Source organism: Pongo pygmaeus, chromosome 12, assembly GCF_028885625.2.
Source record: "Pongo pygmaeus isolate AG05252 chromosome 12, NHGRI_mPonPyg2-v2.0_pri, whole genome shotgun sequence".
NCBI classification, from domain to species: domain Eukaryota; kingdom Metazoa; phylum Chordata; class Mammalia; order Primates; family Hominidae; genus Pongo; species Pongo pygmaeus.
In genome coordinates, this window is record NC_072385.2 from 58,875,373 (window position 1) to 58,892,152 (window position 16,780).

A 16,780-nucleotide genomic window follows, 5' to 3' on the forward strand; every position below is an offset into this window, starting at 1 on the left:
ACACGTCACATTAACAGAATGAAGGACATAAACCATCTTCATGGATGAAGAAAAAGCATTCAATAAAATTCAACATCACTTCATGATAAAAACTCTTAACAAAATAGGTACAGAAAGAGCATACCTCAACACAATGAAGACCATACATGACAAACCCACAGCTAACTCATACTGAATGAGGAAAAGTTGAAAGCTTTTCCTCTAAAATCTGGAACAAGTACCGGGTGCAGTAGCTCACGCCTGTAATCCCAGCACTTTGGGAGCCGAGGTAAGAGGATCACTTGAGGTCAGGAGTTCAAGACTAGCCTGGACAACATAGTGAGACCCTGCCACTACAAAAAAAAAACTTTTTGGAAAAACTAGCTGAGAGTGGTGGTGCATGCTTGTAGTTCCAACTACCCAGGAGGCTAAGGCAAGAGGATCCCTTGAGCCCAGGAATTCAAGATTGCAGTGAACTATGATCATACCCCTGCATTCCAGCCTGGGCAACAGAGCAAGACCCTAACTCTTAAAATAAGGGAAACAATTCATGACATTGGTCTGGGCAAGAATTTTTTTTTAATAAGACCTCAAAAGCACAGGCAACAAAAGCAAAAATGGGCAAATGGAATTTTATCAAACCAAAAAGCTTTTGCACACCAAAGGAAACAATCAAAAGAATGAAGTGGGCCAGGTACAGTGGCTCACACCTGTAATTCCAGCACTTTGGAAAGCCAAGGCAGCAGGATCACTTGCGTCTAGGAGTTCCAGACCAGCCTGGTCAACATGGTGAGGCCCCCATCTCTACAAAAAAAAATAAGCCAGGCATGGTGGCATACATCTGTGGTTTCAGCTACATGGGAGGCTGAGGCAGGAGGATCACTTGAACCTAGGAGGTCAAGGCTGCAGTGAGCCATGGTTGCACCACTGCACTCCAACCTGGGCAACAGAGTGAGACCCTGTCTCAAAAAAAAAAATAGAGTGAAGTAAGAGCCTACAGAATGGAAGAAAATACTTGTAAACTATGCATCTGACAAGGGATTCATATCCGGAATATATAAGGAACTCAAACAACTCAATAAGGAAAAAATGAATAATCTGAAAGAGCTAAATAAACATTTCTCAAAAGAAGACATACAAATGGCCACAGGCAGGTGAAAAAATGCTCAACATCACTAATCAGAGAAATGCAAATCAAACCCACAATAAAATATTACCTCACCCCTGTTAGAATGGCTACTATATAAAAGATTTTAAAAAATAACAAATATTGGTGAGGAGGTGGAAAAGGGGGACCCTCCTTACATTGTTGGTAAGAATGCAAATTAGTACAGCCACTATGGAGAACAATATGAAGGTTCCTCAAAAAATTAAAAGCAGAGCTACCATATAATCCAACAATCCCACTACTGGGTATATACCCAAAGGAAATGAACTCAGTGTGTTGGAGAGATATCTTCACTCCCAGGTTTATTGCAGCACTGTGCACAATAGCCAAGATATGGAATCAACCTGAGTGTCTATCAATGGATAAATGGATTTTTAAAATGTGGTATTTATACACATTGGAATACCATTCCTTCATAAAAAAGAATAAAAGCCTGTTGTTTGTGACAACATGGATTAGTCTAGAGAACATTATATTAAGTGAAATAAGCCAGGCACAGAAGGACAAGTACTGCATGATCTCACTCATTTGTGGAATCTAAGAATGTTGATCTCATAGAAGTACAGAGTTGAATAGTGGTTATCAGAGGCTGAGGATAGTAGAGGGGAAGGGTGCATGAGGAGAGGTTGGCCAATGGTGCAAAGTTACAATTAGATAGGAGGAATAAGTTCTGGTGTTCTATTGTACAATAGCATGATTATAGTTAACAGTAATGTATATTTCAAAATAGCAGAGAGGATTTTGAATGTTCTCATCACAAAGAAATGAGAAGTGTTTGAAGTGATAGATATGCTAATTACCCTGATTTGATCATTATACAATGTATAAATGTATCAAAACATCACACTGTACCCGTAAATGTGTACAATTATTATGTGTCAATTAAAAACAAAATAAAACTTTAAAAAATGGACCAAAGATCTTATCAGACACCTCACCAAAGAAAGTACACAAATGGTAAACAAACATGAAAAGATGCTCCACATCACATGTCATCAGGGAAATGCAAATTAAAACAACAATGAAATACCACCACATACCTATTAAAATGGCTAAATTCCAGAACACTGACAACACCAAATGCTGGTGAGGATGTGGAGGAACAGGAACTCTCATTCATTGCTGATGGGAATGTAGAATGGCACAGCCACTTTGAAAGATAGTTTGATGGTTTCTTACAAAACTAAACGTACATTTACCATATCATCCAGAAATCACGCTTCTTGGTATTTACCCAGAGGAGTTGAAAACCTATCTACACAAAAATCCACACACGGGTATTTATGGCAGCTTTATTCCTAACTGCCAAAACTTGGAAGCAACCAAGATGTCCTTCAGCAGATGAGTGGATAAATAAACTATGATTCATCCAGACAATGGAATATTATTCAGCACTAAAAAGAAATGAGCTATCAAGCCACAAAAAGATATGGAGGGACCTTAAATGCATATTACTAAGTGAAAGAAGCCAGTCTGAAAAGGCTGCATATATATCCCCAACTATATGACATTCTGGAAAAGGCAAAACTATGGTGATATAGTAAAAAGATGAATGGTTGCCAGGGGTTGAGGAGGAGGAGGGATGAATAGATAGAGCAGAGAGGATTCTTAGGGTGGTGAAAAGGCTCAATATGATATTTATTACACTAATGGGTACATGTCATTATGCATTTGTCTAGACTCATAGAATGTACTACACCAAGAGTCAACCCTAATGTAATCTGTGGACTTTGGGTGATTATGATGTGTCAATATAGGTTCATGAATTGCAACGACTTTGGTGAAAGATACTGATAATGAGGGAGGCCATGTATATGTGGGACAAGGGGTATATGGGCTATCTCTGTACCTTCCTTTCAATTTTGCTGTGAATCTAAAACTTCCCTAAAAAATAATGTCTTTTAAAATAATAATAATAATAAAAATAGTGCTTTAATCTACATCCCTCTTCATGGATCAAAAACATCTAAGTACAAATGAGAACTGCATATGTTTAATGATTACCATCCAGTGTTTACAAGTTCAAGAGGAAACTGCTAATAATAACATACAGTGGCCAGTCATGGTGGCTCACGCCTGTAATCCCAGCACTTTGGGAGGCTGAGGCGGGCGGATCACGAGGTCAGGAGTTCGAGACCAGCCTGACCAACATGGTGAAACCCCGTCTCTACTAAAAATACAAAAAAAATTACCCGGGTGTGGTGGCACGTGCCTGTAATCCCAGCTATCCAGGAGGCTGAGGCAGGAGAATCACTTGACCCCAGAAGGCGGAGGTTGCAGTGAGCCAAGATTGCGCCATTGCACTCCAACCTGGGCGACAGAGCAAGACTCTGTCTTTAAAAAAAAATATATATATATATATATATATGTATATATATATACTGTGTTCATTCAGGTACACTAAAACATTCAAATTATATACAGACACCTGTATATTCCTTCAGGTGAGATATATTGGTCAAGGATAAGTACATTTTACAGTCGAAAGAGCAAAAGAAATAGCTCAAGTGGATCCAGCAAGGAGATAAATCAGTCTGAAAATGTGAGATGGAAGCATCACTGAGAGAGGAAGGAGCATATAGGCACTCTAATATTTGGTATACATTTAGTGTGTAAAATTTAAGAATCTTATTTCCTTTGTTACCTTGTAAAATCTAAGTATTTTGAGCCATGAGATGCTCCTAGTGGCTCAAGCAGTCAAAAGACTAAAACATGGCCGGGCGCGGTGGCTCAAGCCTATAATCCCAGCACTTTGGGAGGCCGAGGTGGGTGGATCACAAGGTCAGGAGATCGAGACTATCCTGGCTAACACGGTGAAACCCCGTCTCTACTAAAAATACAAAAAATTAGCCGGGCATGGTGGCGGGCACCTGTAGTCCCAGCTGCTCGGGAGGCTGAGGCAGGAGAATGGCGTGAACCTGGGAGGCGGAGCTTGCGGTGAGCTGGGATTGTGCCACTGCACTTCAGCCTGGGCAACAGAGCAAGACTCCGTCTCAAAAAAAAAAAAAAGACTAAAACATACATATGGTTTCACCAGTCACTTTCTAGGGTCAGCTCAGCCTGATTGGAAAGGTCCTGTGATAACCTGTCCCAAAAGAATCTGTCATATAAAATTTGATTTTAAGTTACAGCCAAATCCTTTTTGCACTAAACATAATAGCCACCACCACAGACTTATGCTGTATTTGTCCTCCGGGTAGGAACTGTTATGTTCCTCACTCTGTACATCAGGGAGAATAGACACATTGATTCTTGGATTTATTTTCAGATTACTATTCTGACTTCTCGGCCTGGAAAAGAGGTGGTCAAACAATTGGAGGAAGGGTTGAAAGATACAGACCTAGCCAGAGTCAGGAGGCTTCAGGTCGTTGAGGTCACAAAGGGAATCCTAGAGCACGTGGACTCAGCGTCTCCTGTTGAGGATCCCAGCAATGATGGTAAGAATTTTTTAACAAGGTAAAAAGAATTGTAAGAATTTTAATGAAAATGACGAGTTAATGGGTGCAGCACACCAACATGGCACATGTATACATATGTAACAAACCTGCACATTGTGCACATGTACCCTAAAACTTAAAATATAATAATAATAAAATTTTTAAAAAAAGAATTTTAATGAGCAGTCTTTTACAAGTCAGAAAGATTATTTTCCATGGTCTTTTTGTGTTCTTAAATGATAAAAGAAGCCAGCAGATTTCATTGAGGTTCAGGCAGATGTTTCTAGATGTTGGAGTTGAATTTTTTAATAATCATTTTATTTCAGAAACAGTATATCCTAATAATGAAAACTAAAATTTTATGGGTATAAAAAGTAAAAATTCCTTTCTCCCCTAATTACTTTGAAGGAATTGGGCTATCCCTTCTAACATTCTTTTATATATATATATATGTGTGTGTATATATATATGTATATATATATACATATATATGCACACACACACACTCTTAATATTTTAATTAACACTCTTAATATTTTATAGATGCATATATACACATACACAACTAATTTACTGAAACCTTCTTTGTTCATGTGTGTTGGACAGCTGTGTCAGTGTTTATAGATCAGACTCGTTTTTTAATGGCCACCTGGTTTTTTATTGTGTTGTTTTACCATAATTTATTGGTTTAATCACTAATGTAAACAATTTGGTTTATTACATTTTAGTATTATAAACAGTGCTGTATGAACAGACTCATATGCAGGGCTGGCTTCATGGGCTAATGACCAGGGGAGTCACATAGGGTCCTAAGTACAGAAAGGCCCCCATGCTTGAGATTTAATGCCCTGTGGCTTCTGTCTTAAAATTCTTAATAATTTTATCTTTGAATTTGTGCAGTTTGATGGAACAGTGGAGCATACACCAGGAGTTTTGAGCCTTGGCTCACACATGCCCTGCTCCTGCTTCCTTCCCACCACTCCATAGTGGAGACCTCACTCATTTGCCAGCTTACCAGCCATCCAGTGACCTCTGCTGGCCTTTGTTCCCCCCGGTGGGCAGAAGCCTGGACACCTGCGTCAAGGTCCAGCACACATTCCTTTTGTGTTGAGTTGCCCAGGCATCTTTGAGGGTCTGCACTTGCTTGGCAAGTATCTGGTGCCGCCTGAGGAAGTGTGACATTAATAGCAAATTTTTTTTTTTTTTTTGAGATGGAGTCTCGCTCTGTTGCCCAGGCTGGAGTGCAGTGGCGCGATCTCGGCTCACTGCAAGCTCCGCCTCCCGGGTTCATGACGTTCTCCTGCCTCAGCCTCCTGAGTAGCTGGGATTACAGGCACCCGCCACAACGCCCGGCTAATTTTTTTTTTGTATTTTTAGTAGAGACGGGGTTTCACTGTGTTAGCCAGGATGGTCTCCATCTCCTGACCTCGTGATCCGCCCGCCTCAGCCTCCCAAAGTGCTGGGATTACAGGTGTGAGCCACCGCGCCCAGCAGCAAACTTTTAAAAAGCATGTCATGATGAAAAAGATGAATAAGTTCTAGATATCTGCTATACAACATTATACCTAGACATAACAATACCGTACTACGTACATGTAAAAATGTGATAAAAGCTTAGATCTCATGCATGGTGTTCTTACCACAATTAAAAAACAACACCCACACACACATACACACAATGACATCTTAAGAAAGAGACTATGGAAAAAAGGAAAAGGAAGAAGTTTTCTGTTTTAGTATTGTTGATGGCAGTATTTTCCTGCTTTTTGAACAAAGGGCTCTGCATTTTCATTTTGCTCTGAGCCCACAAATTATGTAGCCTTTCCTGTTTATGTGTATAACTGTGCATTTGTGAGGATGTTTTCTGTGGAATAAATTCCTAGAAATAAAGTTACTAGGAGGTAAAACAATATATGCATTTTTGACAGTTATTGCCAAAAAACTCTCCAAAAATATCATACCAATTCATACTTCCACCAATAGTAAATAAGACTTTCCTAGTAGGAATTATCCTTGTTTGTTTTTTTTATTTTTGCTAACCCCATGGGGAAAAAAAAGTCTAGTTTTGACGTTCTTTCACCATGTTGGCCAGGCTGGTCTCGAACTGACCTTAGGTGATCCACCCGCCTCGGCCTCCCAAAGTGCTGGGATTACAGGTGTGAGCTACCATGCCTGGCCAGACTTTTATTCTTGAATTACCTCCTAGGATTTTTTTGGAGAGAAAGTATGGAGTGGTCCTACGTAGTGGTCTTTCCCCTTGTTCCAGTCACTCTGTACCTTAATGACATTTTCCTTGATATTTACGTACTGAAAAATATTCATGTTTATTACAAACAAATTAAAAATGCAAATAAGCACAAATAAGTAAATCTGAGTTACCCACAATCCTACACTTCCCAAAAGAAGAAATATTCAAACTGTGTCTTAGAGCAGGGGTCTCCAACCCCCGGGCCATGGACTGGTACCATCCGTGGCCTGTTAGGAACTGGTGGTCACACGGCAGGAGGGGAGGGAAGGGTGGTGGCAAGTGAGCATTACTGCCTGAGCTCCACCTCCTGTCAGATCAGCTGTGGCATTAGATCCTTATAGGAGAGCAAACCCTATTGTGAACTGTGCATGTGAGGGGTCTAGATTGTGCACTCCTTATATGAGAATCTAATTAATCCCTGATGAGCAGAGGTGGAACAGTTTCATCCCAAAACCATTCCACCCACCCGTCTGTGGAAAAATTGTCTTCCATGAAACCAGCCCGTCATGCCAAAAAGTTTGGGGACCACTGTCTTGGAAGACAGTAGGAATTAGCTAAGCAGAGGAAAAGGAAAAGGGCCACTCAAAAAGGAGACCCAGAGACATGAAAAGCAAGATATACCCAACTTTTGAGAAATGCCCATGCTTCCCTACACCAGAGCCTGTCAGGCAGAGGTGGGAGTGAGGCATAAAGGTAGGCAAGGGTTAGATGGAAATGGCCACCTATGCCGTGCTAAAACATTTGGATTTCATTCTAAGGCAGTGGAAATGTATGAAAATATTTTAGTCAGGAAGTCAAGTAGAGATCTCCAAATTATGGAGTTCAAGGGCTTTTGGACCAGTTTTAATTCATCCAACATTCAAGTTACAGTTCACCCTCCTGCAGTCCTTTTGGGCTGTACTGGCCTTTTCCATGGTTGTGCATACGTGGAAGTGGCCACTGTTCTGATACCATCTATCTCTTTCTGGTCGCATGCAGATGACTTCACTCTTCCTCCCCCTCCCATCTCACCTCCCTCTAATTAGGTAGGAGGGAGAGTTGGTAACTAAGGGTGTGGTTCCTGTCAGATTCTGACACATGTGGATCCTTCCAGCATCACGCAGCCACTGACATTGTTCTGGCAGGGGAGGGAAGGCAACCAGCCTTAGCCGTGTGATTTGTGAGCTCTCACTGTGTGCCCTCCTGTCTCTTCACTGACTGTCCTTTCTGTCTCCATCCCTGTACTCATAGCAGTCTTTTCCTCTGAATTCCCTCTTCTTCTCTCCGAATTCCTTCCTCTATTCTCTTCCAGCCAAACCCTACTCATTCCTTAAATCCTAATTCAGGTTCATTACTACTGTATTGGTTTTCCTCTTCTTAGAACAACCACATCACTTGTGGTCTCTACCACGAAATTTAGCACTTAATTATATAGCATGTAGAATCGTTCACCATTGCTTTATTGTGCAATAATTGTGTCTTCTCACCTAAATTGTAAACTACTTGATATCTTTTCCCTCTGCATTAAACTGTAAGCACCTTGGCATTAGAAACTTGTCTTACTCATTTCTGTGTCCTGGTGTATATCCTACATTATCAGTATATATTTGTTGAGTGAATCAGTGACTTTGATACCCATGGAGGCTACTCTTGGTCTGCCTAGCATCCTCTATATTCCCTTTCTCTGGTAACACCTCCACCTTCCTGGTCACAGAATGGGTCATGACCCAGGTTGAGGCAATCATAGTTTTCTAGGCCACCAGTCAGAGCCCTTCTCATTGGGTTCTTAAAATGAATCTGTGGGAGAGAAGCTCTTTTTCTCTCTCTTTGGTCAGTGACAGATCAGGCATAGACTATGTTCTTTTCTGCCTTCTGCGACTGTCACCAGAAAGAACTTGTTATGTCTCTAATTGCATAGAGCTTAAGAGTACACTAAGGCTGCCTGATGCCTTTCTTTAGAATAGTTAGTGGCTAGCATTGTATAGAAGAGCTTTTAAATGCAGGAAAGCAGCTTTCTACCTGTGTCAGTGCTTATGACTCTTCCAATAACTTCCCATTTGCTTCTGAATAATGCATCCTTCCATAAATTGCTTGTAATTCCTCTTTGTGGGTTAAGTGTATATGACTCATTGCTCAAAATCTTCCTAGTTTGCCTGTGCTTTCCTCATAATTAATTGTTTTATTCCCTTAGTGTTTTACTTCATCTTGGTGTTGTTATCAAGACATTAGCAACAGCAGCTTCTCTCATTCTCAGAAGGATGTGTGCTCCAAAATTAGGTTGCCGAAGTCTAAACTGCAGTTTCTATAACTTTCTAGCTATGCAACTTTAGGCAAGGTATTTAGCCTCACTAAGCCTTAGTTATTAATTCCTACTCCATGCAGTAGTTGTGGGAATTAAACGAGATCATGTAAGTGCTCTATAAAAGTTAGCTATACTTATTATTAATATTTTTGAAAATTTTTTGTATATGGATGGTTTGTTATATTTCTGAGATTTGTTTTTAATGGCCAGGTCTCAAGTGAACTGTCAGTTACCTGGAACTAAGACTGTGTCTTATATATCTTTCTATCACTAACGATTATCACTCCACCTGGCACACAGTAGATTCTCAATAAATGTTTCTTGACAAAACAAATGAGTGATTGAAAAAAAAAACAAATGATTTGTGAGTGATTGGGGTCAACCTCTGTGACATCAACTAAAATAGTTAGGGATATGTCCCAAACAGCCATAGCTTCCCTCGATAACTCATGAATATCATGAATTGATTCAAACACTTCTTAAATCTAGTTATAATTCTTTTACTCCAATAGCCATGATCATCAATTAAATACAAATTATCTATATTCCACTTTTCAGAGAGAAATACGTCAAAAGCAAATGTTGATATTGCAGATTCATTTATAAAATAACTATGAGAATGTGTCCTTTGATCAATCTAAATGCTGCCTACTTTAGTACAGTTCTGCACAGTGAGAGCTAATTATCACAAAAATGACTTAAGGACCCTGCAAGATCCAAGATCATCGAAAAAGAATGAATTTAGAAATTAAGAAAGTAGACTCACATTTTAGAAAGTTCTTTAACAGGATCTAATATGAAAAGGTTAACTTTAAATTACATTCACATTAGTTAAGGTTTTCTATAAATTTTAACCATATAGTCTATTATATATTTTCTTATAACTGTATAAATGGGACTTCCTTTAATTTGTTCCTGGTCTTTTTCATTTTATTCTTTATCTTAAAATTTTGCTGAAAGATCCTGTCCAGTGCTGTTTGTAGTAGCTTTTGCCTGGCTATTTTAAAATTTTTTATTATGCATTATACAAATGCAAACATTATAGAGACATAATAGAGACAGTTCAAAATGACCCCAAATTCCAGCCTCCAGAGATAACTACCATCAACATTGTAGGACACATTCTACTGAATTGCCCTCCTTACACATGCATGTTTACTGATATACATGTAACATTATTATTGATATTATTTACTTTGACAAAAAATGAGACTATACCATACCAACTGCTCTGCTTTTTTTTCATTTAGCTATTTATCTAGGATTTTTTCTGTATTGGCACATAGAGATCTAACACCTTCCTTTTCATAGCCATGAAGTATTCCAATGTATGAATTAATCATCATTTATTTAACTATCCTTTTGGGTTGTTACATTTTAGTCTAGAACTACGTAACCTTGAACAAGTTAATTTAACTCTTTATTCCACAAATTTCTCATTTATAAAATAGGGCTTTATAAAATAGCTTATTTTATAAAGCTCATTTGTAAAATAATAGCTACTTTATGGGGTTTTTGTGATGATTAAATACAACTTGCATGGAAAGAAAGCACTTATAACAATGCCTGGCACAAACAAATAAATGTCATCTACTGATATTAATAGTAGTAGAAGTCCTTCTTATATGTGCCTTTTACTGAGAAAATTTCAAGCTCTAATAATTTGTATTTATTAAGAATATAAGTCTATAATTTTTAATGTAAAATTTCTCATTTCACCACCCCATTGCACTTTTATTTTTTCACGTTGCTGCTCAGTTGTTCACTCATGTTTATGTTACATAGTTATAATTCATGTATATAATTTTTTGTTTTCATGTAACATTATAAAACTTTTTCCATAGTTCTCATAGCCTTTCTTTTCTGTTCATTCTCTATTTTGTTCCTCTTTCCTCTTTTCCTCTTGAAGGAGAACTAGGAACTGTCTGTTCAAGAAATAGAGATAAGAAGAGATATACCTCTCACAGGGAAAGCCAGATGCTTTCTTTGTCCTTAAATGCCCTCTTTACATATAAGCCAACCCTACAACCCTAGAGCAGATCCCTAATGCTGGATCTTGATCATAAATTTAGGATAGAGGAGAACCTGCCAATTCTAGCAACCAATGTTAACCCCATAGAAGAGCCATAAATCATGGGAATAAAGCTGCTAGCTTAGTTTTTAAATAAATTCTGAGCCTTGAGGAAAAGATATGTGAACTAAAGCCACAGTCTCTTAATATTCTAACATTTGTTTTTAGATCGTAATTACGGCAACATTTTATTGAATACTTACTGTTCAAATACTTTCTGTTCTAAATAGTTTCTACATATTATCTTATTTAATCCTTGTTTATCTAGATGAAAAAACTAAGGCATATTTTCTTGTCTGTAATAACTTTCCCAGGGTTTTTCAGTTGAGATAGAAAAGGATTCACATCCAAGTAGTGTGCCTCCAATGGCCCCGTGCTTAACTCTTCTCTATACTGCTTCAGTTGAAAAGAACAATAGAGATCAACAGTTCAGGGCCAGGTGTGATGGCTCATACCTGTAATCCTAGCACTTTAAGAGGCTCAGAAGTGTGAGACCAGCCTGGGCAATATAACAAAACCCTCTCTCTACAAAAAAAGTTTAGGCATGCTGAGGAGGAAGGATCTCCTGAGCTCAGGAGTTTAAAGTTATAGTAAGCTATGATCGCAGTAGTGCACTCCAGCCTGGGTGAGAGCAAGACTCCGCCTCTTAAAAAAAAAAAAAATCCTGTCAGAGTTTTTTGATGAACTTGACAAGCTGATTTGTGAGTGTGTGTCTGTGTGTGTGTGTATTATATATTATATATAGAGAGAGAATATATATTCTAGAATATATATATTCTATATATTAGAAGTAAAGATACATATTAAGGCCAGGGGTTTGCCTTACCAGATGTTTAGATGGTTTATAAAGCTATTCTAATTAAGATAGTGTCACATTTACATAGGAATAGACAAATTGTCCAAACTGGAATGGATTAGAGAAGTCCAGAAACAGCCACATGAAAACTTGATATGTGGCTTGGCTGACATGGCAGAGCAGTGTGAAAAGCATGGATTTAGCCATTAAGTCATATTGAAACTATCAATATTCCATATAGGAAAAAATATTCCTACCTCACACCATTTATAATAATGTTTTTAGATGGATTAAAGACTTCAATGTGAAAAGTAAAATGTAAAACTTTAAAAAAAAAGTATAGGAGAAAATTTTCATGACAAGGGTTGGGGAAGAGGAAGAAGCATTTCCTAAATAAGACATAAAGTTTGCTAATCATAAAATAAAAGATTTTTGACGGAGTCTCTGTCGCTCAAGCTGGACTGCAGTCACGTGATCTCAGCTCACTGCAACCTCCACCTCCTGGGTTCAAGCAATTATCATGCCTCAGCCTTCCAACTAGCTGGGATTACAGGTGTGCATCACCATGCCCAGCTAATTTTTTATGTTTTTAGTAGAGACAGGGTTTCACCATGTTGGCCAGGTTGATCTCGAACTCCTGACCTCAGGTGATCCGCCCACCTTGGCCTACCAAAGTGCTAGGATTACAGGCATGAGCCACCGTGCCCGGCCCATATAATAAAAGATTGATAAGTATAACTACATTAAATGAAGAATTTCTGTTCATCAACGTACACATGAAAATGGCTGGGTGTGGTGGCTCATGCCTATAATCCTAGCACTTCGGGAGGCCAAGGCAGGAGAATCACTTGAGCCCAGGAGTTCAAGATCAGCCTGAACAACATAGTGAGACCTCGTCTCTACAAAAAATAAACAAAATTAGCCAGGCATGGTGGCATGCACCTGTAGTCCCAGCTACTCAGGAGGCTGAGGCAGGAGAATCACTTGAGCCTGGGTGGTCAAGGCTGCAATAAATCAAGATCACACCACTGCACTCCAGCCTGGATGACAGAGCAAAACTCTGTCTCAAAAAAAAAAAAGTTGATATACAGAATAAATATTACAAGGAATGTTTGGTGGAATATCATACATTTTTGAAAACGAATGGGCCACAGCTATAAATAACAATGTGAATGAATCTTTTCAGTATTGAGAAAAAAGCAGATAGAGGTGTATACTATATGATACTTATTTATAAAGCTCAAAACTAAAATGATAAAGTGTTATTTAAAGTAACAAAACTACTTTTATTTATTTATTTATTTATTTATTGACATGGAGTCTCGCTCTGTCACCCAGGCTGAAGTGCGGTGGCGCAGTCTCGGCTCACCACAACCTCCACCTCCCAGGCTCGAGCCATTCTCCTTCCTCAGCCTCCTAAGTAGCTGGGATTACAGGTGCACGCCACCACACCCGGCTAATTTTTGTATTTTGAGTAGAGACAGGGTTTCACCATGTTGGCCAGGCTGGTCTTGAACTCCTGACCTCAAGTGATCTGTCCACCTTGGCCTCCCAAAGTGCTGGGATTACAGGTGTGAGCCAGCTCATCCAGCCACAGAACTACTTTTAAAAAGAAAGAAATGATAAAAATAAAAGTCAGCGTGGCAAGATTTCTTCTGGAGAAGATTAGGGAAAAGCATGCAGATATCTCAGGAGTATTGATGATGTTCTACATCTGAAGTTAAATAAAGGATTCGTGAGTGTTTACTTTTGTTGTTATGCTTCATAGCTTACATTTTTATTGCATGTATTTATTTGCATACAATAAAAGTTTTACAATAGTTTTGTGAAGAATGACTAAGTAATAAATATGCCAAAACTGAACTAGCCACTGAGATCAATAACTTTGGCATCCACAGGGCATCTGTGCAGGTTGACAGCAGTCTGCACTCACTGGGTATGTAAGTCATTCAGCCAGTTACAAATCAACCTAATGATGCTGTCAACTAGCCTACATCTCTCAGTCATACACAAGGATATCAGGTTCCCTTTCTAAGTGCTCACAAACCATCTGTTTAATATTTCCTCCTAGACTTTGCCAGGGATCAATGTCAAGCTCTTTTGGGAAGGTATTTTCTCCATATGTGTTCTCAGGAAACACCAAATGTTAACAACCCAAACATAGAAGATAAAGATTCATGGCTTCCTAAAGAATGCCAGAAAAAAAGGGCTGGGGGCGGGGTGGGGAGCCTCTTCTATGTTTCAGTGCAATTGTCAGAACAGATACTGATTTTCTCCCTTTCAGTGTCTTAGAAAATAGACCAGAAAACACAGCTGTTCATTGTGTCTGCCTTTGATAACTGCATTAAAGTCATTTCCCTCTGACATTAAGACTAAATTAGAACCACTGTTGTATTTATTACCTAAAGATTTTTAACACAGAGAGACATTTGTTTATTTCATTAACAGAAGCCATGGTCTCAGAAAAATAGCAAATTTTTCTCTTTAAAACTTGAGTTAAATAATTTTTTGAGTTCAGTAGAAAATCTAAAAGTATTTAAAAATTGAAATTTAAAAAATTTTTCCTTTCCTTCCTTTACTGGGGAACAATTTACATACCATAAGTTGCATCCATTCGAAGTATACAATTCAGTGAATTTTGACCGATGTATATGCCCACAAATCATCATCACAATCAAGATACAGAACATTTCCCTCATCCTCAAAAAAGATTGTTCTTTCCCCTTTACACTCCATCCATCCCTCCAGCCCCAGGTAAGACCACTTATCTGCTTTTTGTCTGTAGGTTAGTCTGTATTTTGTGTAAGTAGAATCCTAAAGTACACACACCTTTTGTGTTTATATTTTTTAATTCAGATTTTGAGATTCATCTATGTTGTTTATATCAGTATTGAGTTTTCTTTTTATTGCTGAGTAGTGGTATATTGCATGAATGTGTCATATTTCGTTTAAACATTTATGTATTAATGGATATTTCTGTTGTTTCCAGTTTTTGACTATTGTGAAGAAAGCTGCTATGAATGTCTGTACACAAATGTTTGTGTGGGTATATGTTTTCATTTATCTTGGGTCTTACTGTTTGTTGTTGTTGTTGTTGTTGTTGTTGTTTTGAGATGGAGTCTCACTCTGTTGCCCAGGCTGGAGTGCAGTGGCATGATCTCGGCTCACTGCAAGCTCTGCCTCCCAGGTTCACACCATTCTCCTGCCTCAGCCTCCTGAGTAGCTGGGACTACAGGTGCCCGCCACCACGCCCGGCTAATTTTTTGTATTTTTAGTAGAGACAGGGTTTCACCATGTTAACCAGGATGGTCTCGATCTCCTGACCTCGTGATCCGCCTGCCTCAGCCTCCCAAAGTGCTGGGATAACAGGTGTTAGCCACCGCACCCCACTGTCTTACTGTTTTTATGGTTCATCCTTTCCCACCCATTTACTTTCAACTCATTTATGTCTTTATACTTAAAGTCTGTCTCTTGTAGACAGCATATAGCTGGGTCTTGCTTTATGTCTATTCTGATCATCTCTGGCTTTTATTTAGAATGTAGAGTCCGTTAACATTTACCATACATATTCATATAGTTGGACTCAGGTCTACCATTTTATTTTCTGTTTGTCCTGTTTTTCATCTTTCTTCATTGCTTTCCTGCTTTCTTTTGGATTATTTAAATATTTTTCAATTTCATGTTAATTTATCTATTGTCATTTAGCCATTCATCTTTGCATTTTTTGTGGTTTCTCTATGGATTACATTATATATACCTAACTTTTTACAGTCTACTTAGAGTCAATATAATACCATTTAATATAAAATGTAGAAACTTCAGGATTTCAATATTCACATAAAATGCAAAGATCTCGTGGGAATTAAAATGTATTTTAAAAACTCTTTTACAGCCTACTCAGAATCAATATATATAGTACCATTTCATGTAAAATATAGAAAACTTGCTATTAAGTCCATTTACTGCTCCCATTCACATACACTATCTTTCATGTTATAACTGTCATGTGTATTACATCTACATAAACTCCACAAGAAAAGTGTTGAAATCTTTGCTTTTAGCCTATAATCCCAGCACCTTGAGAGGCCAAGACAGGCAGATCACTTGAGCTCAGGAGTTCAAGACCAGCCTGGGCAACATGATGAAACCCCATCTCTACAAAAAATACAAAAATTAGCCTGGCATGGTAGTGTGCACCTATAATCCCAGCTACTCGGGAGGCCGAGACAGGAGGATCACTTGAGCCTGGAAGGTCAAGGCTGCAGTGAGCCATGATCACACCACTGCACTCCAGCCTGGGTGACAGAGTAAGACCCTGTCTCAAAAAAAAAAAAAAAAAAATGTTTTTGCCCTTAAGCAAACATGTATTTTAAAAAACTTAAGAGGGCCAGCCATGGTAGCTTATACCTGTAATCCCAGCACTGTGGGAGGCCAAGTGGGGAGGATTGCTTGAGCTCAGGAGTTTCAGACCAGCCTGGGCAGCATAGTGAGACATCATCTACAAAAAAATCAAAAAATTAGCCAGGTGTGGTGGTGCACACCTGTAGTCCCAGCTACTTGGAAGGCTAAGGTGGGAGGATTGCTTGATGTTGTTCCACTGTCTTCTGGCCTTTCATGGTTTCTGATCAAAAGTTACAGTCTCTAACTCATTTTTCCCTGTATGTAAAGGATCATTTTTTCTAGCAATTTCAAGAAATTTCTCTTATGTTTATTATTCAGCAGCTTAATAATGATGTGTTTAGGTGTGAATTTCTTCTAATTCATCCTATTTGGGATTCCCTGAGCCTTGTGAATCTGAAA

At 38.6% G+C, this 16,780-nt stretch overlaps 1 protein-coding gene across 4 annotated transcripts in view; it reads left to right on the plus strand.

Moving 5' to 3' along the window:
* Positions 1 to 16,780, plus strand: part of M1AP (meiosis 1 associated protein) — a 92,443-nt gene that overhangs the window by 38,768 nt on the left and 36,895 nt on the right. For all 4 annotated transcript variants that reach the window (XR_008500528.1, XM_054474763.2, XM_054474765.1 and 1 more), the window contains exon 4: positions 4,416 to 4,584. Coding sequence is in view for 3 of the 4 variants with exons in the window: in XM_054474763.2 (XP_054330738.1) it covers positions 4,416 to 4,584 (169 nt within the window). In the remaining variant the exon portion in view is untranslated. The remainder of the gene's footprint in view (positions 1 to 4,415; positions 4,585 to 16,780) is intronic.